At 36.7% G+C, this 22,255-nt stretch overlaps 1 protein-coding gene across 3 annotated transcripts; it reads left to right on the forward strand.

Annotated features, from left to right (window-relative positions):
* The first annotated feature begins 1,573 nt into the window (after nt 1-1,573).
* On the forward strand, nt 1,574-21,005 carry LOC113532613 (upstream stimulatory factor 2). Of its 3 annotated transcripts, none has more exons than XM_053228155.1 (10): nt 1,574-1,827; nt 2,982-3,022; nt 3,941-4,041; nt 5,947-6,039; nt 6,721-6,892; nt 8,275-8,359; nt 13,391-13,449; nt 15,948-16,042; nt 17,621-17,749; nt 19,718-21,005. In XM_053228155.1, exons 1-10 carry the CDS (start codon nt 1,787-1,789, stop codon nt 19,808-19,810), a joined length of 909 nt encoding a protein of 302 aa, XP_053084130.1. In that variant the 5' UTR covers nt 1,574-1,786; the 3' UTR covers nt 19,811-21,005. The 3 variants fall into 3 exon arrangements, with proteins under 3 accessions (XP_053084130.1, XP_053084131.1, XP_026779854.1); XM_026924053.3 differs by having other exon boundaries at nt 1,576-1,827; nt 6,721-6,880; XM_053228156.1 differs by lacking the exon at nt 5,947-6,039.
* Nucleotides 21,006-22,255: the final 1,250 nt, after the last annotated feature.

A 22,255-nucleotide genomic window follows, 5' to 3' on the forward strand; every position in this document is an offset into this window, starting at 1 on the left:
GGATTTCTATGCTGTAATAAAAGAAACATTATTAACTGTATAATTGGGATGAATAAAACGTTCACAAAATAAAGACTAGGCAATGATTATTAGTGTACTCACTTTTTATAATGTAGTGCTATCCAATAAACACTCAATGTTTCCCTAATGTTCCACAACGTTATGAAATGGTTCCCAGAAAAATAACTAAAGGGGAACCAAATGCTAACATCAGGGAAATGTTGTGTATAGTAACTGGTTTGTTTAAGACGGGCGTTCTCAAGCCTTTTGTATCCAGGGCCTCCTTTAACTATAAAATAAATTCCATAAACTCCCTGATTACAGATTTATTTATATGAACATTATTTAAATGTTCACAATAACATTTTATCTATTTATTAGGGCCATATAGCTTTTTATTCCTGAACTTTTCACTGACAGAACACATGAGATCTGAGTTGACATTATTTATATTCTACTTGTTTGTGAGTTATTGAAGTTTTGATGAAACCCATTCAATTCAACTCACAAGTCAAATAGACTAATAAAAACTCAACTATCAATATACTTTCTTTGATAACTGTGGATAATCATTTCCACCACTGTAACTAAATTTTAAAGAAATCATGCTTCATGGACCCCTGGGGGTTCTCTGCTTTGAGAACCACTGGTTTAAGGGTTCAGAGAATGTTCAAAGGATCACCAAAAGTATGTGGACACCTGACCATCACATTCATATGTGCTTTTTGAACATCCCATTCCAGATTTATTCCCCCTTTACACTTATAATACGTCCACTCTTCTGCGAAGTCTTTCCAGTAGATTTTGGAGTGTGGCTGTGGGGATTTGTGTTCATTCTGTCACAAGAGCATTAGTGAGGTGAGACAGTGATGTCGAGCGAGGAGGCTCCAGTTCCAGTTCATCCCAAAGGTGTTCAGTGGGGTTGAGGTCAGGGCTCGAGTGTAGGACACTCGAGTTCTTCCAGTCCAACCTTCACACACCATGTCTTCATGGAGCTCGCTTTGTGCACAGGGGCATTGTCATGCTGGAACAGGTTTGGGCCTCTTAGTTCCAGTGAAGGGAAACTGTAATGCTACAGCATACATAGACATTCTATACAATTGTGTGCTTCCATCTTTGTGGCGGTTTAGGGAAGAACCACATATGGGTGTGATGGTCAGGGGTGCACAAACTTTTGGCCATATAGTCTATAACATTAAGACTCTGTTTACATGCTATAAAAATTTAATTTGATGGACAAGAGGGGTAACATTTTTCAATCTTTGCTTTTGTTTTGTTTATTTAAACAGGTGAAGCAACAAGTTCCTTACTGATCAGTTTCTCATAAAACACATTACACAGACAAATAGACTTAAATAGACTTAAAAAATAAAAATACACTTTTTTAAGAATATTGTCTACAGGAACTCTCAGCTGAGATGTTTTTATATAAATTCTGAATTCAGACTTCGGAAAAGAAAAGAAACTATGGAAGAAAAGGGAAAGAGAAGTTAAGTTACACAGCGCGCATGCGCACCATTTTTTTTTTCTTACGCGCTCATGCGTGACGTAGGACGCAGGCTGAATCCAAACAGCGCTTCACTTCCTGCATTGGGACACGAACACGAGCGTCCAAATAACGGTTTCTGGGCGCTATGTAGTGCACTAAATGTGCAACAGGAAGTGAATTGGAACACATCCTCAGCTCCTGCGTGGGTCTGTGTGTGTCTCTGGACTCTCACATGACCTGAGTGTTTGTTCCCGTGATCAATATTTCCATAATAACGCTTTCTGAAGTTGAAGGCAGATGGATGTGCTGCAGCAGCAGAGTCTGGAGCCTGAGAGGAGGTAAAGCTTCAGTGCACCACAGAGACACCTGCTTCTTATAAAATAAAGGGTTTTTTTCAATAATTAATGCACAAAAAATATATGGTGAGTTTGTAGTTTATAGGCGAGACACTACAGGTGAATAGGGTTATTATTATTATTATTATTATTATTATTATTATTATTATGTTACAATCACTCTTTGCTAGTCCATTTCTGAAATTCATACAGTTTTTTTTTCATTTTATAACTTTTGTTTCAAAGTATAAAAGTAATTATGTATGCAAATTGTCTTGCTCTAATTAAATTTACATACATTTGCATACTTAATAAAAGCAATATCTAGTCTTCTGATGTTGTAGGTATGAAGGTACAATTCAGATTTCCCTTTCACAGTGAGAACTCTCTTAATGAGAGACTTTTACAGCAAATACTGCTGGAAAATCATTTCTTTATTGTTTAACGAAAAAATACTGCACAGTTATAAATCCAAAAAATATTCAGTGTCATTTTCAGTATAAAATTGTAAAAGAAATCCAGCAATAATCAACATTTTGAGAAATTTCTCCCAAAGAGTGAACGAGTAATATCTAACTTTTCATGAGTGCAGGTGTACAACGTACAAAAATAGTTTTGAGTAAAACAATTTAAAAAGACACTAATGTTGTTTAATGTGTTTCCACTCTGCTTAGTGTGGTTTATAAGGTTTATGGAGGAAAATGATATGAGTATCATAATGACACATAAACATGACATTATAAAGTGGGCGGAGCTTAATGCCTTTGTCAAAGTTGTTCTTTAAAATTTCAAATTAATAATTTTACTGTTGAGTTTAGATTTTTTTACTACTACAGTTTAAGAGAAGACATTTTATAGGTACAATTTCTTAAAAAAATAGTTAAAACGTGTCTGTAAATAATATGTAAATGATCATGGAAGTGTTTATGCATGTCATTTATTCACGTAACATGTTTAACCTGTTATATTTGTCATATATAACATATATCACATATTTGTCATAACCTGTTATATTTTTGTTAGATGTATTTGTCATAAATTTTATAAAACTATTGAAACTATTATAAAGATATTTAATGTTGAAAACTCATGTTTACAGTTTAACAGTATAATATTTCCTGTTATAGTGATATTTTTATTGTCTCAATGGTTTTCAGGCAAACGAAACAAGAAAAGGACATATCAGAGATAACTGAAGGTATGAAGAACTCCTATAATAATCCTAATAAAACTGTTTTTTTTATGGCAATTACTGTTTTTATGCATGTATTAGGTTCTTATAAGATAGATATATATGCAGCATAATATGTACATCAGCTTTAAAGCAAGTGGCAAGGGTGTGGTTAGGAATAACAACACCATCTGTAATATATAAGCTGGATTACAGAATAATAGAAAAAATATTATGAATAAATAGAACAAATAGTTTATTTAATAAGAAATCAAGGTGATTTTAAAAGACGAGGCAGTAGCTAAACGGCTTACATTTCAGTGCAGTTAACAGATTAAACAAATAGGAATATGATAGACACTGGTACAAAATGCATGCAGAGTTTTATTTTCCATTTTATTAAAAATTTATTTTATTGTTACATTTTTATTAAGGCTAGTGACTTTTGTTGTATAAAGAACAGTATAGAAGATTGAACGCTGCATTTTCAGTGGATGAATTGTAAAAAAGGTGTTGAAGAAAAGATCTTGGATATAGGAATACGTGACCGCCGTAAATAACAAGATGAAAAATAATAGTAAAAGTGTTAGAAGCTGAACGAATAACTTAATACAAAATCAGAAGCTGAAATCATAAGATGTAAATGGCTTAGCTTCCAAGATTATATTAAAAACTTAAATATCTAGGGGGGTGAATTCCTTTTTGTCACTTTTGTAAATGTTTTGTGCCAAATATAATTTGTTGTATATCTAATATAATACTATTGCTCATTACTCCCTCTTATTATACTAAAGAGCATTTCGCAAGGTGTTTTTGAAAATGGCATTTTAAGTAGTAAAATGAAATAAAATCCCACTCAGGCGTTATCCCCTGGCAGTCATGGGATTTAAACTCACAATTTTTTCCAATCTGACCCAAATTACTCATCATATCCTTCTGATACAGACGCTTCGAGAGGAGGTGAAGCAGCTGCATTTCCTCACACTTCAGCTTTCACTGACCGGAGCGTCCAGTATCAGTTTCTCCACGACAGCAGTGGCACGCAGGTGGGCTGTTTTTTTCTTAAAGGTGCACTTTGGGTCTCCAATTACCTCAAAGGCAATCAATCAGCAAAGACAGGGTGCGTGTCCAGCATTAGTTTTGCTCTAGAGGGTAATGAAGCTAAGAAATGAAAGGCAGCTTGCACAGAGTAATCACGAGACACTTGTTTTAAATTATACATTTCATACATTAAGAGACTGATTAATAAACTACATGAAGTTTAAGGAATTTATGTTAGTTATAATATGCCAGATGTTCTCCCATGCTTTGGCGGTACTTCGGTTTCCTCCCCAGTCCTGGAATTTGTAGGCTGATTGGCATCTCTAAATTGTCTGTGGTGTGTGTGTGTGTGTGTGAGTGTGCCCTGTGACGGACTGGCACCCCGTCCAGGGTGTCCCCTGCCTTGTGCCCCGAGTTTCCTGGGATAGGTTCTGGCTCCTGTGTAGGATAAGTGGTACAGAAAATGGATGGATGGATAAATATGCTAGATTTTGTGATTATCGAGGTCAGGCTTATAATCACATTGCAAACTAGAGGTACTGTGTTTTGTTAGAAAATATCGCAGACAAAAATGCGCTCACATTTAGGGCAAACACTAAAGAAGAAACCACCATTTCGACAACTAGCGTTTATTAGAGGATTGATTTTGCTTTTGGTACAAATTAGTGCTCATTTATGCCACAATATCTCTAAACATTCTCGTGCTACAGAGTCTCTCTCAGTCCCCTGTATAAATTCTTCATAAATCTAACTAATAAAAAAATAATAAAGCTCATATGATGCGTTAAGAACGAGTGCTGTAAGCCGAATAGATGTTGAAGAATAGGATGCAGTCACTGTTGCAGCTATTGCAGGCGGTCATGTGACTGTGTTTCCTCACTGGGACTGGAACTGAGCCCAGGTCACATGTCAGTCAGTAAGAAAGTCACATGATAGGACGGAGAGGGGGAGGTTAGGGAAGGAGAGATGCTCATGTAGGACACTTACAAATACTTATTCTTCAGAGTGAACAGCTAGTGCTGTTATCGAGCCGTGGATTAAATTAGCTCACACGCCACTATCAGCATAGTTAAAGCATGACTGCTGACAGTGCTGAGAGACCACGCATGGTTTTGCTCTCAGGAGAGGCTTGTTAATGGTAAACATCTTTGGTAATTGTTGGCTTTCTTGATGAATGGTGCATTCCTACCATTAAAGATGTTGTTGATGGGAAGATGGAAGTCATCTGCTTTTCCAGATGGTCTTAAATTTTTAAAAACATATATAACTTTATTATTCCTGATGCACAATATGAATTTAATAAGACACTTACTGAAAGTTTGGAAAGCATATTTTACCATCCAAAGGTCAAATCTTTCATCATCAGTACCTTTTTTAAAAATAGCTTTTACCTTTTATGTTGATTATGTAGCTCCCATTTAGTCCATTACATTTGCCAGTAAAAAGTTTTTTTTTTTAACTCTCAATTCATGATAAACAGTAATTTTCATAAAAATCCCATTTTGCTTACTCCACACATATTTTAACAGCTTGTCATGGTGACAAGATGAGGCCACACCAAACCCAGAACATCACTTGTACTTGGTTCCAGACCAACAGCATTGTCATGCTGGAACTGAACTGAGCTGAGTTTCAGCACTAAGACCATCATTAAATGGTAGAGCGAGCATCACATTGCACACTCACTCTCCCAGTTAAGATGAGCCCTTTTTTTTTTCCTGAGAACTGGTTTCCGGAGAACCGGTTCGCAGTGGAAATGTGTGGAATGGTTCAAGTTTAGTCATCATAAGTGCTTGTTATGTATCTGAAGAGTGTTAGTAAAGTGTTTAGTGCATACAGTTAAGTGTGTAACATTAGAGTTCTTTAGTTGTCTTTATAAGTGAGGTAATACATGTCTACCTTTTTCTCAGGTAACCTATCAGGTTGTTCAGTTGACTAACAAGCCGCTGGTGGGTGGGGCAGTGGGCGTGGTCTCTTCTGCTTCATTTACTGGAGCACAACAGGTACAGAATCAACTAACACCAACCAACGGCTCTTTCACAGGGACTAACAGGTCCAGAATAGGACTGACAGATCCAGAGGCCACACCACTTTCAATAGCAGGTCCAGAGGCCACACCTCTTCACTGGGACTGACAGATTTAAAGGCCATTGATCTTTCACTAGGACTGACAGATCCAGAGGCCATGCCTCTTTCAATAACAGATCCAGAGGCCTTGCCTCTTTCAATAACAGATCAGGAGGCCACGTCTGTTTTAATGACAAATCCCGAGGCCTCACTTCTTTAACTGTGACTGACAGATCCAGAGGGCACGCCTCTTTTATTGGGACTGACAGATCCAGAAGTCATTCCTCTTTCAAGGACAGATCTATATGCCACACCTTCTCAAAGATATATCTAGAGTCCACACTTTTTTCACTGTGACTGACAGACAGAAATTCAGAATCAGAGCTATTACTCAGTACTTAATGATAGTAAAAATGACTCATCAGGGATAATGAGTAATGACTTTATATATCGTAACTGACCAGATGCCTGTATCTCTAGCAGAAACATTGCTGATTCAGCAGATCTGGTTACACTACATGTGGTTACAATAAACAACAGCTCTGTGACATGCGGCTGCTTTGTGCATGTCAGCTCAGTAGGTTTAGTAGTAAAAGCATTGTGTGTGTGAACATTAGGCTTTGATCCAGAGTCCCTTCAGTAATGGAGGCAGTCCTGCAGCAGAGACGATCGGAGGTGAGGCACGCTTCTCCTACATCCCACCAGCTGCTGTAAGTGACGCAACAGCCGCTGGAGTTTCAGCTCATCCGGCCGAACCTACACGCTCTCACACAGCAGGTGAGATGGACGGTGTGTACACTTATACCAAGAGAAATTACAGAAAATACAGGGACAAGAAGTTCAGTGTGAAAACCAGCTGTAGGCTTTTGCAATCAAAACAATACTGAGTCTGAAAGCAGAGAACTTTGACTTAACTTTTAATGGAGCCTTAAAGGAAAAATCCATCACTAAACACATCACAAACCATACAAACATATTTACTGTGTTTCAGGCTGGAGTTTCTTTTAAGTTGCCAACTTTGAATATGCCCCTTAGTGTTTCTTTTTTTTTTTTTGTGATTTCTTCTTACATTGCTACGGTAACTCCTGTGTTTTATATCTGGATGTGAGGATGCCAACAGAGGCAGTTTTAAAGCTGCGCCCTCGAGAACTCTCTTTGGGTTGAACAGACTGCACGTTGGTCCTTAAATTAGAAATAGTGGAATGATATACGAGCTTGCTCTTACACAGCTTGCAAAGTACTTTAATCTTGTTGGCGGTCCTGAACCTAAAAAAGCACCAAACAGCACTTTTTGAATACATTTTTTGGCTTCAGACTCACAGCTCTGCTTTTTCCCCCCAATGATCTTTCTCTGAAGAATAGTTTTGCTATTAATTATGTATTTGTGGTAATGAAAGAACTTTTGAAAACCTAACATACGCCATGTCATTTATTTATACCACAGTGCTGTTGAATTCTCAATTCTGATTGGTCGAGGCAGATCGCAGGTTTATATGAATTCGCTTTCTAATACGTTAATGTTTCTGTAGTAACGGCTGATTCTCAGGCATGTTCCATTTAAACTGATTTAAAAATGTGTATAATTGTTGAAATGGAAGGAGTCTCCAGTGTCACTGCTTTGTAACAGTCAGAGGTAAAGGTGTAATTTTAACTTCAAGAGCAAGAAAAAAAGAGGGAGCGACTGTTATAACTATATGACTGTCATAATGTAAGTGATAACAGGAACTACCTTAACATTAAATGTAACTATAAACAGATTAAAAAAAATGATGTCATTCTTTAACAAATAAAAATTGTGACCGTTGGTAAATTAGTGTGGTATAAGAAGAACAAAACGCTTGATGTTATAGAAAAATAATGAGCAATGGGGTGGTACAAGTAACTCCACTTAATCACACCAACCATTTAGTGATTATTTTCCTATAACAGCGCACCCCGAGTGTTTTATTCCTTACTAATTTTCTTCATTTAGGTCTAATGGTATGTAAACTTGTGCAATATGTAATATTATCGTATACACTGCTCTGGGTACAAAAATGATATTTTGGTGCTTTTTAATTTTGGTTACAAAATGAATTCACATATATATATATATATATTGGCACCCTGATGAAGTAGATGACTTGGTTCTGACGTAATCATTGCTCTCTCTCTCTCTCTCTCTCTCTCAGGTCAGTTCTACGTGATGAGCACGCCGGAGGTTCTTCAGCCTGGCGCACCACGTACCATAGCTCCCCGCACTCATCCATATGCAGCGTGAGTATCTGGCACACAGGGACGCTAACGATAGCAGTCTTTTTACCTGTTTGTATACATCACTCGCCTCTACCAAACCCTGCGACAGAATGACTACATATGTACAGTAGTAAAAGTTCATATTATGAGCATGCTTGTTATGAACATGTGGAAGAAATCTATTAATGAGAATGACAGATAGAGCTGATTTTGTGGCAAAAGTATTAAACAAAAATACAAGCACAATGTTAAACATTAAAATCTATTAGAAAACATGGTGCAAATACAAATCATAGGTTCCTCAGTATAGTCAGTGATGAGCCTCTGCTATCATTAGCCCAGAATTTACTTCAATATTAGTATCCTCTAATTCTCCTTAACTTTTTTGGCTTGTGGATTTCTTTCTTTGCTGCTGAGTTTTGACACTCATTTTCACGGGTCGGTGGGTCTCAGAAAAAGGTGTTTAATTCACCTAGTTTGTGAACTAAACTGTGTGTGAATTTGCCGTTCAATCAAGTATACTGGATGGATATAAAACATACACCCAACATACACACAGCTTAAACAATATTTGCCGATTGTTCTCCGTTTATAAAATCTAAACAGTCTAACCTTGTTTAATGTGTCAGTTCCACTTTTGAATGAACTGAATCACTATAGCATTTTAGTTTCCCCAGTGTCCCTGACTGCCAACAGTTGTTCACCAGAATAAACTCACAAGCCGATTGAATTAATAAACAAAGAACTAGTCCTCTTTAATTAACCTGTCATGTGGAAGCCAGCAGCAGAGACCTGATTTAATTAATAAAAAGAAAACCACAGTGAGATCGTTGTTTAGGCAGCTCGTTCAGGCCACACTAGATCTTCCTCTTTGACTAGGACCGGATCCTAGCTTGGGTAAACGCGTACATGTGTGATGTCACTGATGATGATGATGTCACTGCGGTGGTTAGGCACCTGATATACAGATATGGAAACTCTTGAATGAGTTAAATTTTCATTTAAAACAATGTGTAGGCTACTTGAAGATGTTGATAAGTTTTTTTTGTGGAAAGGAGTCTCCAGTGTCAGTAATTCGTCACAGAACGTTCTTCCACCCCGGGAAAGTCTTCAGGATGCCGGAGGTAACGTGACAAGCTGAATTTTTTTGACTTATTAACTTGAAGAGAAGAGAGGTTGATGAAGGAAAGACTGTTTATAGCTGCTATAATGGAAGTGATAACAGGAACTAACTTGTCTCCTATACATTCCACAGTGTTTATTGTAACTTCAGATGGATGTAAAGTTTGACGTGTCTTTCTTTAATACATAAAAAATGTTAGTGTTGGCAAAGAGGAATGAAACACTTCAGGATGTGCTGTGATTGGAAAATAAACAATGTTGGGGTTGTAATAGTAGCTCTGCTTTACTGTACGTCAAGCCGCATCGCACCATGACACTGCATCGCACCCTGCTGTTGATTATTTTCCTTTAACTGCATGCCCCATGTGTTTTTAATTCCTTACTTACACCTGACTTTGATCACCCGCACTCTATTTACTTGTGTCCAAAATAATAGAGGTAGCCAAATAATTATCTCTATAACTCGAATACTGTGTGTACTTTATATTCAGCTGGAATTTGGAGCAACAAGTTTTCAACTCCTAAATGCAATTCAAAGCGTTTTACCCAACACGACAGAACAGTCTGGACTGAGTAGCAGGAGATATCTGCCAACAATGCAGTCAAACTTTCTTTTCATAGATTTTTTCACATTTGCTCTTTGTTGTATTGTGTTTCTTTACTGCACATATACAGTGAACTGAAAGAAACACTTGAAGAAGGAATTCTTGTTGTAGTTGTGGCTAGATCATGTGATCACAATCAGCCATAACAGATTTGGTGTGGTAGAGAAAGAGAGAGAGAAAATCGAATCCGGTTAGCAGCTTGTCTGGAGTGACATTTGGTAGGTTTGTGAGTTTTCCTGCCTGGGTAACCTTTCTATCCAGGTATTAAATATAGATTTGATAATGAAATGTTAAATGTTAATGCTGGCGTTCTGCTGTTTTGTGTTCGGATGCGGTTTCGTTTACGGCTCTTCAATTGATTTTTCTACAATTCTTTATTGAAGGATAAATACTTAAAGACCAGAGACAGATGCAAGTCAAAATTATTCATGTCGATGTAAATTATTCATATTGTTTGTACTTGAGGGAACCTACAAAGTGGGGGTTAGTTAAGATTTTTGGCACTTCAGCCAAAAATCCTGATATCGATATACAAAAGCCAATAAGGGCCTGTGAGACCTGTTAGAGTCTAAAAGTATTTAACCTATTGCCTTAATGTTAATGTTAATGTTAACATCTGATTAAACTTTTTTTTTAAATATCATTTCTTTTAACTGAGTACTGAAAAAGTATTGGACCAAGTTCAAGACACAGTGGCAATTAAATCACCACAATATTTCAGCTGACCTTTCTGAAATAATGCTGGTTCTTCTGCTAAGTTGTATGATGTGAGTTATGTTTTAAAAAAAAAGCTGTTTTTTAAATGATTTGTTTACATCTATTTGCAAAAATGTACGTATATTTTAGAATTCATTGACAATTAAGAATGATTACAAGCAGATTAAACATAAAAGACGAAACACTATATGGTAAATATAAAAGTAATACAAGAACTTAACAAAATTTATTAACCATCTTGGGCTCTATATCTGATCGGTTAAAAGAAAAGTGGGCATATTTTTGTTATTAAAGTGTGGGCATATTTTTATTATATAAAAAAGAGATCTATATGACATGCAGAAAGGGAAATACACTGTTTATTTTTATTATTTGTGGTCATGAAGGAGCACACTGAATATCTTGTTGGTATAAATTGCATTCCATTTCTTGGGTGTGCAAACTTTTGCACAACTATAGTACTAAACTGTAACAAATCTGAAATATGAAGACAGAATGGTTTTATATATTTAAATAAACAGCCACAGTGGATGTCTCTTCTTCCACGTTTCTATACAAAACACAGTAATGAATAAAGGACCAGTTATATTTAACGTATGATGCGTGATAGCTAATTATCGCCTCAGTGAAAACGTCTACACACCTGCTGTCACTCCGTACACTGGAAAGCTTATCACACATTGCAGCCTGAAGGTTTAAACCCTCGTAACACCTGATAAATCAATTCAACATAAAAAACTCTCTAATTTTCATCAGAAAACTGAGTGAGCTTTACAGAAGGGTCTGACTCCATTACCACCAGCTGTCTTTATTTCATCAATTAGAAACAAATTTTGAAGAAAGTTCCACTCAAATGATTCTTGTTATTGCAGAATACATTATTTAGAGTCAAATCACTTTGTCTCTGCTCAGATATGAAATCCTCATACCTGTACCTGAACGTCTTGTTTGCACACCACGCAGTTCTATAATGTTTTACAGTCTGCATGTATTTTATTCAGATACTAACACATCTACGCTGCTTGTCATCTCTTAATGTATAAATCCTGATATTGACTCAGTATGTGCTGTAAGTTATCATCTCTACTGTGTTCAGCAAGTAAGAATCAAATACCTCTGCACAGCAGTCTGTGTTATGTATGGAATAAAACACAACACAAGCTGACGCAAAGTGGAATTACTGTATCATCTAATCAAGTGTTTTCTTCCTTTTATACCACAGCAATTTGCCACTGATTACAATTTTTTATTTATTAAAGTACAACACATACACATACACAAAATATTATATGTCTGAAGTTAGATTTATTGTTGTGGAACACTCCTTGGTGGAAAGGATGTATGTCTGAATGTTACAAAACGCTGACACTGGAGACTCCTTACATAAATCTTATAAAAATGTCTCCTTACAGAAAACTCAACGATATCAATGATTATTTCATTTCGTTTCTCTTTGTCAAAATGACACACTTTTTTATATATTTATTATTAGACTTCTATGTTCAGCGTTGGCCATACGAGTGTAAGTTGTTACTATAGAAACGATAACGTTGCGTTCTACGTCTAAGATTTTTTTTCGATAAAATTAAGTCTCAAATATTTCTCAGTTCACGTTTATTCATTTCTTATTCAGGTTTTCTAATTCTAGAGTATTGAACTACAACCCAACTTGAAGTTTAACCAAAAACATTAATACAGTGTGTTTGAAAACGTTTGTTTGGCATTATGCTAGAGTAATGTTTTTAAGTGTGCCCCAAATAAGGAGCTGCAGAACTTTTGTTTATTCAGAAAAAAAAGCTAGCAACGTGCATTTATATATAAGGGATCTAGCTTTCCATTTAAGAGGAAGATAGAGAATAGGTGCTGTGTTTGATATGAAAATATGATTTTAGGTGACATTTACCATCATTTCCTTTCTCGTTTCCCACTTGTAGCTTGGTATTAACACTTTTGCATTTGTCTCAGGTTTGGATTTCCCCTTCTCTCGCTGATAAAACTACACTAGACTTACTGTCTGACACACTGTCATACATTCTCCCTGCCCTTTACCTTTCAAAACCCAAAGCCTCTCTGATATTGAAGTGTTTTTGTCCAGGTCGCTGTAAAAGTGAAGATCGTCCCCTTTACTCTGGCACCTCGTCCTTGTTCTTGTCCTCACCTCGATTTAATTAAAGCGTATCTGAGAGAAGATTGCATGCCGAGAACACTCGTGTCATTAGAGAGAATCCAAGCCTCAGGCACTGCAGTTTATTACAGGACGATTCCGCTGACACGAAAGGGCAACCAGATATTTTCACTCGTTTGGATGTGAAGCTGTTGTCAAGGCTGCCATGCTGGTCTGCATATGGATCATTCCCTCTGATGTCTCATAAACCCCTCATATCCACCGGTGCTTTAAAGTTGACACCCCTGTTGGCCCTGAAGCGGATGGTGGGCTTTTCTAAAGCCCTCGATAAGCACCAAGCTGTGCACGCCAGTTTGTGAATCGGGGTGAACAGCTCAGGGCTTTTGCGTTTCTTTCCTTCAGTATAAACGTGCTACTGTGTGCATTTGGATGAAGAAAAGGTCACGGCTAAGTTTTTGTCATCTTCTCATGTCATTTCTGCAGGAAGATGGAAGGGCTGCGCACGCCGAGAGACGAACGCAGGAGGGCGCAACACAACGAAGGTGAGAGTGTGTGTGTGGATTTACTGTTTTTTTAATGCTGCAAATATACATGGTTATTGTTTTTGGAGCATTCCACCAAATATGGGTCCAATCTAAAAGCATCAGGGGTTAAAATTGCTCTTGAAGTCTCATTTAGCAATACCATGAGTCCACCACTAGAGAGTGGTATGGATTGACCAGAATATTTTGTGTGTGTGTGTTTTTTTTTTTTTTTCTTTTAGCAAAACACTGCATTCCAGTACTGTTTACCGCATTCTTGTTGAATTCATGTCGCCATCTTAAAGGAATAGTCCTGGGTTGTTCAACCTAATCTATACGCCAGTGTATAGATGATTACCACAGACAAGAATTTGGACACATTAATGTCTTAGGATGAGATAAACAGGTCTCACCAAAGCTATTTCAATTGAGCTTTATCCATCTTTCCAATACTAATGCACTACAAAAATAAGGAAATCTGGTTTTGTGGTGCAAAAGCACACCACAAAGTTATGCTCAATAATTTGAGTTATGCTCAATAATGCTTAATGACAAATATAATATAATGTGTATATATGTATGATATACACCAAGCGTCATCAACGGACAAAGCATTTCAGCAAACTGAACCAAGCCGAAAATGTTAGCTGTATTTCAGTGATTCTAATTTTCTAAACATGAATCAACGCAGCTTCTGTAGCTGATCCTTTCTTGTGATTTATCCAATCACATGCATTTATGTAAATTATTTAGCTGAAGCCAGCTCACCAGAGACTAGCTACAGGGCTAGAGACTTTAATTCAGAAAAGGGGAGCATTTAAAAACTTTCATAGGTTTTTGTTTTCTGTCTCTGATCTAATTAGCGAACTGATGACGTGGATTGTTTAAAAAAATTGATGACAAAAACAGAATATTTAAAGACAAGTGAACAAAGAAGTACACATTAAGAGTCCATGGTGCTAGTCAAAAGTGGTACCATGAATCGCCACTGCGAAAAAAACATAACCAGTTCAAACTGTCTTATAGTCATAAACTAATCACTAATGGCTAAGCATTAAAAGATATCAGCTGTCATTCAACCCTGTTAGTTGCTTATCCAGAAGTTTCAGTTGAATACTGCCATACAACTTGACTGAATTTAACAACTGCCCTTAGACATCTGTCATAATTGAATTTGGAGTAAATGAGTTTTCTGTTTCCTTTGTACAGAAAAAAAGTGTTGAAATTTTTCTGTGGTAATTGAAAATGCACTACAGATGCAGTAGATAGCATTCATGTTGAACAGCCCTGGAGTATTCCTTTAATGGTATTTTAATAGTTCAGTGAAGCTCAAATGATTTTTTTTCTGGATTAACCCTTGTCGCTTTCAGGGATTGTAAGAACATGTAGACTTCACAAACCAGTGAACATGAAGTTGAAGATCAATTAAATCAATACATCCAAATCCCCACTATGAACATAATCCTTTCTTGGAAACTGTATCTACAGGATTCCGGATTACTGGAAGCTAATTTACTATTATTTTTCAGTGGGGAAAATGTGTACCAAGTACAGCTCACCTGGTCCCACTCTCTAATAATGTCTATCTACTCATCGAGAGTATGGGTCTTTCCAGGCCTCTTTGCTTTCTTCTCAATGGATTGCACCAATTTTAAAACCATTTTTGGGGCCCATTTTGCACAATTGCTGCCATTTATCACAATGAAAATTCACACCCCGAATGCGATGTTACAAAAGAAAAACATGACAATTTGTGTTAATGCCCTGGATGCTCTGTGCAATCTGTGGATAATGCTGGTGGTCTGACATCACCTAGAATTAGTCCAGTTAACTTGTGTCTATTGTTTTTTTTTTTTCCCTCCCCCCAAACACCCCCAAGCCCACTGAGAATATTACAGATATTTTCTGAAATTACTGGTTGGATATTGGGAAATTGACAGTTTCAATATCACGAGTCTGAATTTGAGTTTTAAGTATATATTTACTCCAATGATTTCATTGCTAGTTAGCCAGCTGATATGACTTTGCACAAAGCTCAAAGGAAATGGATCAAATAATTTGTCACAAAAACACTTCAACTACATTGCTCTCAAGGTCAAACGTGTTCTGACTGAAAAAGAAAAAAATAAAAAGCTTCCTGTTCATGCTACAAGTCACCTGAATGACCTACACTTTGAGGAAAATGGGTACCTTGGCACTGGGGTGGTACTCTTATCTTTTGTACCGTTTACTATGTGTATTTCACCTCGAAATATGGATATTGTGTACCTTTAATGAAGATTTAAGGTTAAAAAAAAAAGGATCATAATTACCTTTTAGAGTAAATCTTTAATGGTACCCAGTGTACACTTTCAAGCTAAAGCTACCACTCCAGCGACAAGCAATGGTACAGTTGACAGCTGACAGTCTACATTATACACACTTAACCATAAAGGAAAATCGATGAAGGATTTGTAAAGCTATGCTGAAACGCAGTGCCAGTTCATTCTTACAGCTGTTTTGAATTTTGCAATATGCAGTGGAGCGACGGAGGAGAGATAAGATCAACAACTGGATCGTGACGCTGTCTAAAATCATCCCAGATTGCAGCATGGACTGCACTAAAACTGGAGCGGTGAGGAGCGTCTGTCATTCCTGTCATTCTGACAGCTTGATCTCTGAACCAGTACAATACCATTATGCAGGAATTTAGCTAACATGTAAGGGAAATCTGTCTCACCCCAGTGTCTTTTCAGTAAATATCTGTCTTGAACTGCATCCAGTTCTTCATTGACGTCACACAGAGTTGCTGATGCGGTTTAGGACACAGTGTGACTCACTGTATCATCCAAAGACATGAACATTGTGTAGCAGAACAATGTGACTGTATGGGGGCGGCCGTGTCGTAAAACTGTAATCATTATTGCCTTAGCACATTTGAAGAGGAACATTGCTTGAAATTCACACTGCATAGCCTCCTGACATTTAGGTGGATAAGTCTAAAATTTTCCATTTTCTTTGAAGATGGCGTATTTAAAAAAATGGTAGCTAAACAATATCATTTGGAGCAAGTATATAAAGATTTTGGTATGTATTTTAAGAAAATTATTTGGGTGAGATAGACCTCCTTTGATTGTTAGCAACATTAGCATATTAGCATCATAGCTCCAGTAATTTAAAAAAAAAAAAAAAAAAAAAAAAGGAGACAAATATCGGTCAGTTAATGTGTCTGGGTTATTAACTATTTTTGAGGTAATTTAAAAAAAAATGGTGTATTTGTTTTTTCTTTATACCATAGCACTGTTGAATTCTCAAATTTTATTGGCTTTAGTGAATTCTCAACTTTGATTGATTTTCTATAACAGCAGCTCTGACTGTAGTTCTATCTACAAGGCAAATCACAGGTGAATATACTGTATGAACGCACTCTTTCCAATAAATTATTGTTTCTATAGTAACAGCTAATTTACAGTTACTCTCCACATAATCCAAGTCTAATAATAAAAAAATTATTATTGTTGTTATTTAACAAAATACAATGTATAATCTTTGATATGGTATAGATAAATGTAAGGAGGTGTTTATTCAGTGTTAACACTTTTGGAAGGAGTCTCCAGTGTCAGAGCTTTGTATCAGTCAGAGGTAAAGCTGTATCTTTAAGTTTTGCAGTAAGGGAAAGTCTTCAGGACAGAAGGTTTGTCCATTCTGGTTCCTTTGTAATGTGAGAAGCTTCTTTTTTGACTATTAACTTCAAGAAGTGAGGGAACGACTGTTTATAGCTGCTATATATATAATAATATAGATTATAGATAATTAATATAAATGATAACAGGAACTAACTTGTCTTCGGAGATGTTCCACAACAATAAATGTAACTAGAAATGGCTAAAATGTATGATGTTTTTCAATAAGTAATAAAAGTTCCAGTTGGTGTAAAATTACTTCAGGCTTTGGTGTTATTGGAAAATAATCAATTTTGGTTGTTGGGCCAAGCTTTGTGTTTGGCTACATCGCACCACTGTTGTTGATTATTTTCCTATAACTGGCTATAACCGAACTATTCTGTTCAATTTTACTGTTTAGAGAAATGTCTAGAATAAATTTTAAATTGGACATGCCTTCAGCAATTTATCAGTAGAGTGTAAAATCATGTGCTATAAGTTAAATAATTACTAATAGCTTTTAGTTCATATTTACTCTCTCTCTGTCTCAGAGTAAAGGAGGCATCCTGTCCAAGGCCTGCGATTACATCCAGGAGCTGCGGCAGAGCAACCGCCGACTCCACGAGAGTCTCCATGAAGTGAAGAGAGTCCAGATGGACAATGAGATCCTCAGACAGCAGGTAAGCCCGCCTGCCACGAGCTCAGCCCTGCCAAAAAATCTGCCTCGCCAAGATCATGACATTTTGAGGAAGAAATACTTAAAGGAAGCAAAATAATCAAGCACTACACAAGACATAATGAGCAATATCCAGAAATAGAGCAAAGAGTGCGTGAAGAGTTAGGTAGTATAATTAATCTCATGAGGGTGGATCTCTTCTAGGTCTGTGATAATTACACTACTTCACTGAACATCATCTCATTGCATCACGTATTTTTACAGTTGTTTATAGTTGCATTGCGACCAGAGTAATGAGGTCACGCCAGTCCAAAAAACATCCAGGGATTAAAAATGCCATCTGGGAAGTTGGAGTATGCAGCTTTTCCAACTCCTTTTTAAAGCAATAGTTCAGTGAAAATTTTAATTGACACCGATTTTTGTTTACCCTTAAATGTAATTCTGCCAAGATGTTTGCGTTCTGGCATTTGCTGCTTTAGTTTTGCACTAGAGATTACTACATTTCAATAAATGCACGTCCAAATGATCATAAAAACTCACCCATGCTTCTGCTCTAATCATAAAAAGGAAACGTGGTTGTCCAAGATGGCTGCCGCGTAACGTTTCACTGTTTAGACACACTGTGAAGTCGCAATCTGTACATGTTCATGTTTATAGATTACATTAAATCACAAGTCCGGGTGTTGCTATGTAAAAGCTGGATGCGCTTTGAGGCCGATATTTTGCCAGAAAGTTTTTGGCTATTACTTTTCGCAAATGTTAGCGTCATACTAAAGAAGTAAATATTTGACATTGTCTTAGTTGATTAACTGCTTTTAAGCATCCATAAAAAATGTGTGAATTAGATTTTTTTTTTGCCAAATCCTTTATAGAATGAGAAATGTGCCACTACAATCTGAATTTTAAAATGTACAAATCTGAATTTTTATGCCTTTCGTTGTTGTTGTTGTTCTTTCGGCTCCCGTTAGGAGTCGCCACAATGGATCACTGGTCCACATATTTGATTTGGCACAGTTTTTATGCCGGATGCCCTTCCTGACGCAACCCTCCCCGATTTTTATCCGGGCTTGGGACCGGCACTGAGAGCGCACTGTCGTGTACTGGGGTTGGTTCCCTGGCCGACTAACCATTAGTCCTCCAGGGACCGTTATGCCTTTCATTGTTATAAAATTAATTTGAAAACTTGGACACAATTTCCAGACCATGGAATTTTATCTAATTCAACTACAAAAATGCACCTATAAATTCAAATAAAGGCATAAAAGTCAGATTTGTATGTTTTAAATTAAGGTTGTACTGCCACTTTTCACACTCCATAGGCATTCCTTAGTAATAGTCATTTAGATGGAGCTTATTCATTCTCTTCTTTTTGGGGGGAAAATGTACATTGGTTTCAAAGGAAATATATAAAAAGTAAACACAAATTATTACTTATGTTAATGACTTTCGTTAGTGTAATTATTCTTGGCCTAACTGTAATATACTCATTTTTTCACGTGTCAATGCTAGTCATGCTACTTTAGTGTTTATGATCAGTTTGTCACTGACACCTGAGGTGAAATTAATCAGTAAATGTCACACTTGTAGAAAAACTATGTGTCAGGGGAGAAATCATCAAAATCATAATGCCATAGGCTCTCATAGGGAGAGGAATATATGCGGGGCCGATATGCTAGCATAAAGATGTGCTAACTGCGCTAACCAAGCTATGTACAGAAGGATTGCCTGAAAAACTGTAATGTATGATGAAGAAAATGTCGGCTAACCTCAGATATCTGTATTGTTAAGCTTAACACTGTGTGGTGAACTATGCAACCGTTTACTAGCTTGCTGCTAGCATAACACTGAGCATGATGAGCTAGTATTTTATTAGCAGGAGGGAACAGGCAGTGTTCAGGAGCTCTAGCTGCAAACATCAGCAGTTTTCTGGATTAAAATGACTTCTGACGTAATTTAAACCTGCTGGTTTCAGGTGGAAGAACTGAAGAACGAGAACGCTTTGCTCCGAGCTGAGCTACAGCAGCGCCGAGCCGCCACGGGAGCCACAGATGTGCCATCGCATTGAGCCTGAGGACAGACATGCCTACAATACTTTCTTTAACAAATGAAGAACAATTTTTTATTGTGGCAATTTTTGTCTTTGGATTTTTGCATATTAAGATGGACAGGACGGCGTTCCAGAGCGATGTTATTCCAAAGCAAAAAAGCGCTCTAAATGTAGAAGAAATGAAAGACTGAGTGAGCTGTAGAACCTGGACACCTGCTTTAGTTTATTCTTGTCTATTTATTAAGCTTTACTGTGAAAACTTTGTGATTTCTCATTTCGTATTGGCCTTTTTAGCTGTTGAAGCTTATATATATATATATATATATATATATATATATATATATATATATATATATATATATATATATATATATATATAGCATTGTTCACTTTTCCAATTTGTTATTCATGCCTCTGTTTGCAAGATCAGCTTTTTGGTTAATATACATTTAATTCATTCAGTATATAACATGTCCATAACAGTAATTCTATATTATCTGAACCTCACTACTACTGAGCTACCATTCATTTCAAATTACACCTCTCCATTAAAGGAATACTCCGGAGCTTTTCAAACTCATCTCTATCCATTGCCTCTATAACATGTGTGATGACCGTGAACAAGAATTTCAACAAAAAATTTTTTTTACTCAGATTGTGCTTGTAACAGAAGTCTAAGGGCAGTTGTTAAATTTTATTAATGAATGGTCTAAAATGTGTGATTGTATAAGGCTTAAAAAAATAGAATGGTTTTTATATAGTTTTATATAAAGTGTAACTTTATAACACTGGAATAATACAGTTAAAAATTATTTCTGGTAACTTAGCTGCGCCTAACCACAAATTCTTGTCTCGGAAAAAAGTAGTCTCTGAAAGGACAAAATGTACAGATTTACAGTTTAATTTAGAAATACGTATATGTATAATACACTGGACTCAGGAGAAGGTTTAGGATCTATACTCAGGAAGGTGTTATTGACAGTATCAATACATGAAAACTGAGCTTATACAGTACATGAAATGAGGAAATGAACAGGAAATTGGGGTCAAAGGTCATGGTAGAATGTGACCTCTGCTGGCGGGGAGGGATAACGTCCTGATCTGGTGCTTTGATTTGAGTGAAGATTTCGGAAAAGTGTTTATTGGTGGAATTTAACAGCTGCCCTTAGAGTAGCATTAAAAGTCCAGTGAGAGTTCCAGTGAAAGTTTTCAGTAATTGGCTTTTCTGTTCTTTTCTCAGGATGGGAAAATATGTGGACATTTTGGCCTATGGTCATCACACCCATGATACAAAAAAGCAGCAGATAGAGATCAGGTTGAGTCCTTGTCGTAAATCTCAGTGGACCAATACAGAGAAAGAACAGAAGGAAAAAAAAACCATTAAATGAATTCTTCAGAGTCTTTAGAAGTAAATTTCATGTTACACATACAGCGAAAACGCCCGCACACAGCCATCTGAAAGGGCACGGTGGTGATGGATAATGAGCCATGTGTAATGAAACTCACTCTCACACTGTAATGGGCTAAACAGGCTGATTTGTCGCTAAAAGCTCGCACATTTCATGTGTGAAAATGCAGTTTACAACTGAGGGATCTGTTACATTTCTCTATGCCGACGAGCCTTCAGGCAATCTGGTTGCGGTTAGAGCCCTTTTTTATTTAGTAATTTTACTTCTGCAGTATCAGCGAAAGCAGCTTTTTACACATGCTGAGATGCTGAAAGGAACAGTTTGGCCAAAAATGGTTTCCTTTACCCCAGAATTGTAGGTTGGAAGTGATTCAGATGATAATATTGTTCCAGTTGATTTGCATACTTGATTTTTTTTTTTAAATACTGGCTTATTCTGCTATTTTATCAAAGTGTTTATATACAAATGGTATTACTGATCCAATCTGTCTTTTGAAGGGGTCTGTCATTTGCAGATTATGCATGCAGTTTGCGGGATGGTAAGCTTGAGGCTACAAGTTTCCATTACTTGTTATCTACATTAGCCTCAGAACTGTAGTGCAAAAATTAAAGAAGCAAACGTCAGACATAAAAAATGTTTTGGCTGACTGACTACATTTGGATGATTTTGAGAATTTCATTTTTGGCTAAACTCTTCCTGTCACGCCGTTTGTAGGTATGAAAATGTCAAATATCGATCAAGCTGATGTCAAAAACTTATGAAAATAAGAATTGGGAGTTTTTTTTCCCTTTTGGCCAGTAAGATTATACAAGTTAATCTTTGAAGTACGCCTTCTTGCCTTTAATTATATTATTATATTATATTATTATTATATCCCTTATATTATCTACATCCATTCATCATCTTTATTAACCACTTTATCTTGGTCAGCATCACAATGGATCCGGAGCCAATGGATCCGGCGGGAGAATTCATCCCGGATGGGACACCAGTCCCACGCAGGCCACCATACACACACACTCACACAGTCGTTCACACTTAAAGGCAATTTAGC

This window comes from Pangasianodon hypophthalmus, chromosome 22 (assembly GCF_027358585.1).
Source record: "Pangasianodon hypophthalmus isolate fPanHyp1 chromosome 22, fPanHyp1.pri, whole genome shotgun sequence".
NCBI classification, from domain to species: Eukaryota; Metazoa; Chordata; class Actinopteri; order Siluriformes; family Pangasiidae; genus Pangasianodon; species Pangasianodon hypophthalmus.